Source organism: Marmota flaviventris, chromosome 18 (genome assembly GCF_047511675.1).
Source record: "Marmota flaviventris isolate mMarFla1 chromosome 18, mMarFla1.hap1, whole genome shotgun sequence".
Taxonomy (NCBI): domain Eukaryota; kingdom Metazoa; phylum Chordata; class Mammalia; order Rodentia; family Sciuridae; genus Marmota; species Marmota flaviventris.
In genome coordinates this window covers 45,647,883-45,658,206 of record NC_092515.1, presented here as the reverse complement: position 1 = coordinate 45,658,206, position 10,324 = coordinate 45,647,883, and the positions used below count along the sequence as shown (strand labels likewise).

At 49.0% G+C, this 10,324-nt stretch overlaps 1 protein-coding gene across 1 annotated transcript in view; it reads right to left on the bottom strand.

Moving 5' to 3' along the window:
- Window positions 1–2,624: 2,624 nt before the first annotated feature.
- LOC114083347 (cocaine esterase-like) overlaps window positions 2,625–10,324 on the bottom strand; it is a 126,642-nt gene continuing 118,942 nt past the window's right edge. The window contains exons 3-13 of the mRNA XM_071604683.1: window positions 8,190–8,394; window positions 7,063–7,204; window positions 6,219–6,352; window positions 5,881–6,139; window positions 5,354–5,452; window positions 4,931–5,071; window positions 4,742–4,822; window positions 4,366–4,513; window positions 3,851–3,988; window positions 3,294–3,366; window positions 2,625–2,811 (exon numbers count right to left, since the gene is read on the bottom strand). Coding sequence (XP_071460784.1) covers window positions 2,625–2,811; window positions 3,294–3,366; window positions 3,851–3,988; window positions 4,366–4,513; window positions 4,742–4,822; window positions 4,931–5,071; window positions 5,354–5,452; window positions 5,881–6,139; window positions 6,219–6,352; window positions 7,063–7,204; window positions 8,190–8,394 — 1,607 coding nt within the window. The remainder of the gene's footprint in view (window positions 2,812–3,293; window positions 3,367–3,850; window positions 3,989–4,365; window positions 4,514–4,741; window positions 4,823–4,930; window positions 5,072–5,353; window positions 5,453–5,880; window positions 6,140–6,218; window positions 6,353–7,062; window positions 7,205–8,189; window positions 8,395–10,324) is intronic.

Below are 10,324 nucleotides of genomic sequence, written 5' to 3'. Positions count from 1 at the left end.
ATTGAAAGTTGGAGGCCAGCCTGGGCAAGTTTGTGAGACCCAGCTCAACCTAAAATAAAAAGGGATGGATATGTAGATCAGTTTTAGTGTGCTCATGGGTTAATTCTCCACTAATAATGGGGGAAAAAGAATAAGGAGGAGGAAAAATGGAAGTGACTCCCATTGCATCAACTGTAACTGGGTAAAGTGTGGCAGATGTGTACATGCAAGGCCATTCCATAAAAAGAGAAGAAATTGCGAGTTCAAAGCCAGCCTCAGTAATTTAGCAAAGTGCTAAGCAACATAGTGAGACCTGTCTCTAATAAAATACAAAATAGGGCTAGGGGTGTGGCTCAGTGGTCAAGTGCCCCTGAGTTCAATACCCAATACCCCCACCCTCCCACCCCCGCCCCCAAAGCTCTTAAAAACAGCTACTGAAACTACAGAAAGTCTGAAAAATACTCTGAGGTCCCACTCTGGGAAGTATCCTGTGCATGCTCAGAACTGAAAACCATACAGGGGCATGTTTGCAGTAGGAGCACAATAAATGTTTTCAGCACAGAGTGGAAGGATTATGCACCAGTCCCTGTACTTTATATACAGAGTTATGAAAAATTGTGTTGTATATGGGTAATAATGAGTGTAATGCATTGCACTATTGTCATGTATGTAAAAAATAAATAAATAAATAAACAAATAAGGAACTAAAAGGTTGGGCTTAAGTGCACTGGGTGAAAGAGGGGAGTTTCTCTGTTGGGAAAACTGGTGCCCCACGGAGACAAGTTGGAGAGAGGGAGGGGATAGGGGGATCCCATGGACCATTGAGTGAGGGACACAGCCTTTCCATGACAGAGAAATGCTTTGGAGGAACAAAAGGGTATATGGAGCTTCATGTGGCGCTTTTGATTATTAGGTTAAAAGATGAGAGGGTTTCTATTGGAGAGGCCAGAAAAGTTTAGGGACAACAATGAGGTGAGAGGGAAAGTCAATCATGTGGATTCCATAGTGAGTGGGGGATGGTCAGGAGGCTGCAGATGAAATTCTGAAAGATTCTGGTTGGAGAGGTCCTCAGGGAGCCGGAGACAAGAATCTCTTCTGCTATGTGTCTGGACTTCCTGACATGTCAAGGCCTCTTCCAGGACACACTCCACAGAGAAACATCTTCACAGCTGTGTTGTGATTGTGTCAGTGTGGGGCTCACAGTGTCTGCAGAGGCACAGAGTATGAGAACTTCAGGAGACAGGACCCTGAGGACCCCACCTGGCTCTCCAGGATGCACCCAGCTGGCCTAGGCTCCAGAAGCCAATGGAAAAGCCCAGTCCTGCTTCTCATATGGGGCCAGTCACCTCCTTGGGACAGAAATAGATGTGTATGCGTGTAGATTGAAATGTTAATAATGGATGACATTTAATCTCCAGGTGGCTCAGGGATATGGAACTTTGGTTTTGTTTGTAGCCTGGGTGGGTTAGATGTAAGTGTTTGGCCTGAAAGTTTGTGTGCTGCAAATTCATACATTGAAAGCCAGTCTCCATGGGCTGGGGATAGAGCTCAGTTGGTAGAGTGCTTGCCTGGCACGCTCTAAACTCTATTGCATTCAGTTCTAATGCACTAGCTCTATCCCCAACACACACACACACACACACACACACACACACACACACACAACATGTATAACTAATAAAATCCGTCTACTAACTGAAATTTGCTTGAAAAAGCAAGCAAGCAAGCAAGCCAGTCTGAAAGTGATGAATCATTGGGAGTGGACTGGGTATAGGAACTGTGAAATAGGCCCAAGAGAACTTGTTCTCCCCTTCTGCCAAGTGAGGACATAGTGGGAAGGTGCCATTTAGAAACAAAGCAAGACCTCCCCAGACAACAAAACTGCTAGCACTTGATTCTGGACTTGTCACCTCCAACACAGAAGACAACACATTTGCATTGCTTATGAGCTACCCAGTTTATTGTGTTTATTTGTTTATATCTTGTTGGTAGCACTGTGATCAAACCCAGGACCTTGTATATGCTTGGCAAGTACTCTACCACTGAGTTATTCTCCCAGGACATATATTTTGAGCTCAGGTCTCCCCTAGTGGCCAGACTGGACAGAGTATGTAATTCTTTTCCTTCAGCCTCTTGAGTGGCTTGGATTATGGGCATGTGCCACCGTGCCTCACTATATTGTTATTGGAGTTGTTGTTGCTGTTGCTATTGTTGTTCAGGAGCCTGATGGAGTAAAACACTGGGGCTTCTGGTGTACAGGTTCTCTACAGAGGTCCCACTGGTATGAGAACATGGATACTTGCTGAGAGGTGGGCAAGGGGTTCAGAAAAGTACCAGCTCTGCTTCCTCAAACTTCTCTGTCAGCATGGGAGGGTGTGGCAACTGGGAGGAGGAGTTAGAAGGGATTGTAGGGAAGGAGAGGGGAAGAAGAGAGGGAGGGACTCAGGTATAGTGGGGGTGAGGAGGAAGGTGGGCATGCATTGGGAATTACTGAGTGTGTCTAACAACAGAGGACCCGTGGAGGAGTGTATGGATGAATAGCTATGTGAATGAGTGAGTCAACCCTGGTTCTTGGGTGGGTATGTGTGGGCACCACAGGAAGATCCCATCACACCTAGCACACCCCTCTCTTCCTGACAAGGAAGCTAGAGCTCTGTGTGCTTGTCCTCAGCCCCCTGTATCTCCTGGATCTTCTGAGGCAGGGTCTTGGTCCAGAACTGCAGCCTGTGTGCCTTCAGGGCCTGGCCCACAGCAGGCTGGATGTCCAGCTGCAGGTACTGCTGGTCCTGGTTGAACAGTGGCCAGTGGGGTAGGCCCTCTCCGTTGGGGTTTCTGTGCACATGCCCTCCCAGCAGGGAAGGGTAAGGGTCAGTCTGAGCTCTGTTGAACTAAAATCTGACCTTCTACCCTAATTATGAACAGGGCATCCAGCCAGGCAAACAGGGGTGTTGAGAATGGGGAGAGGTATCCTGATGTAGGAAAGCAATGACCTCTCACTTGTTTCATTCCACACAGGGCAGAGCAACCTGGCCTGTGTTGCCCTTCCCTGTGAGAGGCTGGCTTTCATGGTAGCCCAGCACTATGGCTCACCCTCTGGACCACTGTACCCACAGAGACCAGTGACCTGTATCCAAAAAGTACCCTCTTTTAGTGTGGATCTACCAGTTGAGGAGGGAGCTAGGATGTGATTAAGGACACACATTGGGGCTAGGATTTGATTAAGGACACACATTTGCTAATGGGGTCACCTCAGAGAAAGGGAGCAGTGGAGGGCCCGTGCCCCCTCGGAGGCTGAGATGTGCAGGTGTCCTCACCCATTTCGAGCAAAGTTGGCCCAGTATTTCATCATCCTCCTGTTCAGCAGCTCCTCCTCCTCAGTGAGCTCCACTGTGGGAGAAGGAAGGCAAGGGTCCAGGTCCTGGCCAATCCCATCCAGCTGTCCACTCCTGTGCCACACTCACCACCCCAGCCCCCCAGGCTTGTGTCCCTTCCCTATCACAACAGTCCCAGGGCCAGGCCCTCTGCTTGCCCAACCTGCCTTTACTCCTCCCAGCCTTTAACTGAATCAACACTGGGCTCCTCCTTGGCCTAGAAGTTTCCTTCTTTTAGACACTGTGAAGTCATTTAAGAAATGATTATGCCTTTAACCACCCCTTCTTCTCCTATGCTAGACACCATAGTTGGGTTGGGAACAGGTTGAAGGAGCATAGATTTGAGTGGGAAAGGTCTAACCCTGGAATAACCTGTTTTGTTGTAATATGGTAGACTCTGAATTCCATGCTCTCTCTTAGCCCCAGTTTCTCATTGTACCATGAGAGTGATTGCCACCATGTACGCAGGAGAATGCTCCTGTGGAACAAGGAGAATTCACCTCTGATGCCGTTGATGTAGGATCCAAACACAAAGATGATTTCATCACCATGGTCAGCCTTCACATGTGGTGGCTTGATGTTCTTGAAGACGCTGGGACGATGCTGGAACTCATAGAAGTAGACAGGAGCATGGGAACCTGGAGGGTGGACAGGATGTGTCACTCTTGGTAGCAAGATTGCTAGGTCCAAAGCTGGCTTGAATGTTCACAGTGGCTTGGAAGCCCAGAATGAATCAGGGGCAGTAGGAAGACTCTTTGTTAATTCATATCTTGGATTTTCTGTCTGTGTGGTCATGGGCAAGTCTTTGATTGCCACTACCTTAGTCCCCTCCTCTGTAAAATGAGTGTGATGTCTATGTCTTACTCTAGCCATAAGTATGTATGGAGATGAGGTCCTTCAGGTGCCTGGGACCAGGGTCTGGATAAAGACATGTGTTTGACACCAGACCTCACCTGGGACCCATAGCTCTGAGCTGTCTCTTAGGAAGCCAGAATTCAGCTATAGATACACTCACTCTGATCATGTGCTACTTGGAGTGCAGGCACCACAAAAAAGAAGTCTGCCATCATCTCCTGGAACTGGAGTCGGAGGGTGTGGGAGTCCTCGTTGTCTCCCATGTACTCCTCCATTAATAGGTCAGCACATTCGGCAGGCAACTTCATCTAGTCCAGGTGATGAGGGAGAGTCATGTTAAGCAGTCTCTGGGGCAGGGAGATAGCTACTTGATTTGTGGATGGGGTCTGAGATGTGTCAGGGAATAGGGCAAAGCTGTCAAGCTGTGGGGCGACCCCACTCACAAATGCACATAGATCAATCTTTGTTCCTAGGGATTATTGAAAAGGAAGAGTGTCTGGCTGCACTCTTGCTTGGCAGAACCCCAGGGGCCTCACCATTTGTGCTGATGTTCTCTGTAGAACAGCTCGCATGGTCTCTCTGTCTATGTCTTTGTGGATTTCAGGGGGGCTCACAACCTGTGTGGTGAAGGGATAGTCTACAGTTGGGGGTGGGATAACCAGGAGCTATGACGTCTAAAGCCACTCCCACCTGACACTATCGTGGGGTTTTGAGAGGGGACTCACCATGGTAATGACCCAACCATACTCATCATTGTTGACACCAATGATGCTTGGAACAGGGTGAAAATCAGCAGAGGCCAGAAGTTCCTGGGGGTGCCTTGGTAGGAAGGCCCCATCCACCACAGCAGGAATGACACTGAAAGTCTAAGTGGGCATTCAAGGTACATGATGACAGGAAGGAAAGTCTCTGTTCTAATGACACCTAAGTTACCTCCAACCCATCCCAACTCAACTAATGATGCTCCCACCAACATTCAGGGATTCTACACCTGGTGTAGCATATTTTCATCTCAATTTCCCATCCAGGGCTATGAGGATACAAGAAGACCAAGCCTTGGAAATGAGATCCTTGTTCCACAGTAGAAATCACTGTATTTTCCTTCCACCATAACCCCTGTCTCCTCACTAAAGTCCATTCATCCCTACCTTGGTAATAGCCAGCATTTCCTGTTCACTCTTGCCCCGCAGGCAGCTCACCAGGGCCTCTGACTCTACTTGCCCACAGGCAGACAGGTTGGCTACCATCTGTAAAGGCATGAAAAAAGAGTGGATCATTTCTCAAGGCAGGGAGGGAGGTGTTGCCTAAGGTCTCAGTGGTGTTTGGTTTACCCATAATTCTCAAAGTGTACCCTCTGTCTATTGCTGCAGGTGTGAAATTCTTCCACATTTCCTGAAGCTCATGTGTCAGCCAAAGGAGCCATCACACCTGCTTACATGGGTCTTCTGAAGATGAGGCCCCCAGGTTGCAGCTTTGCAGAACATAGAGCAAAATCAACCACTTGAGTCAGAGGTGTGTGGATTCTGACCTTTGAGTTCCTCAGAATCCCTGGGGTTTGGCCAGTTCCAGAGACACCTGCATGGTTTTTGTTCCCATAAAACAGACAGAGTGGCAGAGGCTCTAAACTTGAAGGGCGAGGCACCAGATTTGGCTGTGGGTAGTAAAGAATACTCACTTTGGAGACATCTTTAGATGAGCTGGTGATAAGGCCAGGCAGTAGGGCCACCCCACTCTCCATGATGGCACCATGGAAGAGTCCTTGGGACATTGGAGACACCACATGTGAGGACACACTAGTGCCACCTGCAGACTCGCCAAAAATGGTGACCTGATCAGGGTTGCCTCCAAAGTGTGCGATATTCTGCTGGACCCAGCGTAGGGCGGCCACTTGGTCCAGGTAGCCCCAGTTTCCAGTGGCATGCTTGTCTCCAGTGCTGAGAAATGCAAGGATGATGATCATGGATGGTCCTCTGTCTACTCAGCCCCCATTGACCATCCCTGTCTCAGGCTCACCTGAAAAAGCCCAGAACTCCCAGGCGGTACTGGACAGTGACCACCAGGACATTTTCAATGGCTGTCAGAATAGAACCATCATACATGGAAGCTGAGCCCACCACCAAGGCACCACCATGGATCCAGACCATCACCTGGGAAATCAGGAGATATACCATGTGGTAGCTACCTTCCCCAAACACCTCCTGGCTGACCCCTACTCTGAAACCACTTTGGCCTGTGTAACTACCCACACAGTACTCTAGTAGGACCTCATGAACTGGGACACTGGTAAGGGACACAAGTTTAATTTGGAAGATAAAGTCTCCCATACTTTGGGTCTACCCATGAATCAAAACCTGGATCTATTATTCTCAGAACTACTCTAAAGAGAAAAGTGATGTTTCTGTGATTATCCTACCCGAACATTAATTTAAATTGTCATCTAATCTCTGGTCCAAAAAATAATCCATGGTCATTGAATTCAATGATCTCAAAGTGCAGCTTTGAGCACCTGAATGGATCTCCTGGGTACAAGCTGTGAATGGATCAGTGAATCCCAACATTTGGCCTCTGAGAGCATCCAGGGCTCTTTTACTCCATGCCTAGGTCAGCTACCTGCTGGCATAAGAGGCCTTCTTGAGGCTGATAGTGAGAAACTTTTCATGTTGGTTTACACCACAGTGGTAGCCAGCTAACCTATGTCTTCCAGTATTGTTGTTGATATTATGTAGCACTTGGAGTCAATCCCAGGGCCTCACAACACTGTGCAAGCTATCATTGAATCATGTCACAAGCTTCCTTCTAATTATCTTTCAAAACAAATGTTCTCCCACCCTTCTACTGACCATGGCTTAACACTCACCGTGAGGTTAGAGCCCTCACGGGCATGTGCAGGCGCGTAGATGCTGAGGTACAGGCAGTCCTCTGACATGGGGATGAGAGACAAGTTTTTATTCCCTAGGTTCAGAGCCTCTGTATTCATTGCATCTGCATTTTGTAGACACCTGGTGACAATGGAATACAATTACTCCAGGGGCTGAGCAGTGGTCAGTTCAGACCTCAGGTCCTGACTCTATCTAGACAATCTCACTCCCTGCCTTAACTGATGCCTTGCCTCACATGATCCTTCTTTCAAGTCATTCCCCCTGACTGTTCCGAGCCACAGTCTCAGGGTAAGCTGGGATGGAGCCCAGACCTCCAGGGAGGCCTCAAGGTTGTTGAGCATTTGCGTCCTACTCCTCATGAGGCCGGGCAATCCTGACTCTAGGGCCCTGTCTGGGAAACACTGGCTGTCTGTGTTGTCACCACTTATCCCTGTCCGCATTCAGGCCTGGAAAAGCATAAGTGTCTCCACACAGCTGGTGCCTGAGTAGATGGAGGTTAGTTCTCATAGAAGGGTATTGGGGCATCCCATAACCCAACTTGAGACTCTCAGAAAACCTTCCCCTGCAGAGAGTCTCGAGCTGTAAGCACATGCACCTTCCCTTGGCCCTGTGGGTTGGGTCCCCAAGGAGCCATCACTGTTCCCTCCTCAGGAATCTTCAGCATCAACTGCTGGAGTCAAGGTCTTTTATAGGTTTAGAGAGCCAAGCCGACCTTCTCCCAGACTCATCTCCCCTGGTGGGAGAGAACACCTGGAGTAAGCCAAATCTAGGGACATGTGTTTCTTCTCTTGTGTTCAACAACTGGAGCTAATGACTTTGGATTTCTAAGCCCTGAGTCAGGGGCCTGGCAGTTACTCTTGCATTGGAAAAACAAATGTGAGAATTGCCCCAATGCCGAGGGATATATTTTTATATATTTGTTCATTTAGGGCCTGGGTTTCAAAGACGGTCCATTAGATGATTGCTAAAAACACATTAGTACTGGTCTACAGCCCCAGGCCTTGTAGTGCAGTTTAGATGAAGGAGCCACTGCAGCTTGGCCCAGGGCTCGGAGTACCCACCCCCACCCCAGCCCTGAGGTTTCCCAGACCCCAGGAGAACTTACATGGCCGGGTGGGAGGTCCCATCCCTCACACCACTCCAAGGTTCAGGGGGCTCAGGGGCTGCAAAGCGCAGTGGTCCTAGAGGTGGCTTGGCAAAGGGAATTCCCAAAAAGGTGTGGATCCCAGCATCCGTGCCCTTCACATGGACAAGGCTGCCCCGCACCTGCCCGGTGTGAGTCCTCCGGATGGGGCTGACTGACTCCTGGCCTGTGGGCAGAGAGATGCACTTCAGGCTCAGGTCTGCCCAATAAGCTGCTGACCTACAGCACTGTAGCCTGGTTGGCCCTCCTCAGCTCCACCTTGTGGAGGAACCCTGATCTGTCAACATTCGCTTCTGAAACTTCTGCCCAACCCTAGTCCCTATCCCCAACACCACTATCAATCGACCGGGTCACAGCCTATCCCTCCAGGCTCACCAGGCTCCTGTGACTTGCCACCATCCTTCAGCCCTATCAACTGCCAGCAGAATGTCTCTTGGGCTGATGGATCAAGAGTGTCCATTGCACTCACTGTGCCAGGTCATGTCACGCACTAGGAGGACTGTGGGAATGGAACTAAAGTTTCTCATCCTCAAGGATCTCATGCTTGAGAAGACAAGAAATGACATAAAGAAGCATCATTCATATAATGAGAGATGGACTTGGGAGGAGAGTTATGAGTTCAAACATAAAACTCCTGTCCTGCCTGGGGTTGGGGATCAGGGCAAGAAAGCAATGCAAAGTCAAGCTAGGTATACCTGGCTTGTCCAAGTCATGATATTTGTTAAATGTTGATGTTGTGCACTTTGGGTTTAACTCTTCTCTCTACCCCAGAATGGTTTTAATCTTGGGTGCTGTCCCAGTCCTCTCTGTGCTTCAGGGTGCAGAGAGTTGGGCAGTCAGGTCGACAGTTCTCCTGCTATTGTTGTCATCACCACAGCTCCCATGTCACTGGGTCCTTCTCTCCCCCAGGCTCAAGATCTCACTCTAGAATGTGGTAGATTTGAGCTGGTTTCCATAAGAAAAATTAAAAACTCCAAACCTCCTCCTCTCTCTCACCAGGTCCTCTAGGATCTGCCTGTTTGCTGTGACCTGGTACAGGTCAGGCCAGGGTAGCAGCCACTCACAGGACCAGAGAAGGAAATTGGCCAGCATCCCTCCAAGTCCAAAGACACACTCCTGTCCCTACCAACATGCTGTCTACACACAGTGCCTTGCCAGATGGGATCTTGGTCCAAGTAACTCACATGGCCACTGGACACTAATGCCTGATATTTGTCACTACAAAGGACAAAGCCTGCTAAATATTCCTGCTCGCAGTCTGGTGACATTACGTAGCTGCTTCCTTGAGGAGAAGCCCTGCATGAAATAGCAGGAGGAATCTCACCCATGTATATATGTAGGGGTGTGAAGTGTCCTCGTGTCCAGATGTGGAAAAGGTCACACCAGCAAAGATGGGTTTGTGACCATTTAGGTGAGAGACAAAGATGAGTAGTGTGTAAGACCTGGACCCTATTTAAGACCTAGATGGGCCTGTGGAGGAGCCAGGACTGGGTGGGTAGAAGACTGTGGGACACAAATATATACCCTTTCATGACTCAGTTTTTTTTTTTATCCTTTGGATGTGAGTTCAAGAAAAAAGACTGTTGAAAATAGAATCTTTCAGTGAATCAAGAAAAATCTTCCTGCTGAGAAAGTTCTGGTTCCCTAAGACCCCAGGTAAGGGAGGAAGCCTGTCAGTGTTGGTCTAAGGGGGACAGGTTAGCATGGATTTCTCTGTGCAGATTAGATTGGGAAAGCTGTGTCTATGTCCAACACCCACACTTGGAGCCTTTGGGGTGGGAGGGATCCAGGGCTGCTGACACTCCGTGGGCATGGTACTCTCCCACCAACACCTTCTGTTAAGGGCCTAGAGACTTCTAGAAAGTATAGAGCACTTCACCTTTGCTCTAGAACACAATCCAAGGCATGTCAGCTCAGGTTCGCCATTGACAGGAACCCAGCAGTCATTCAGATCAGCGTTGAGAAGTGGTACCACGGGCTACTGTAACCCCCCAAGGCCAGTAACCTTGTCTGTGGACCCGATGGAAGGTGCCAGCACTTCTCTGGCCAAGGGGTCAACACACTCAGAGTCAAATGTAACCAGCAAGCTCTTCTTA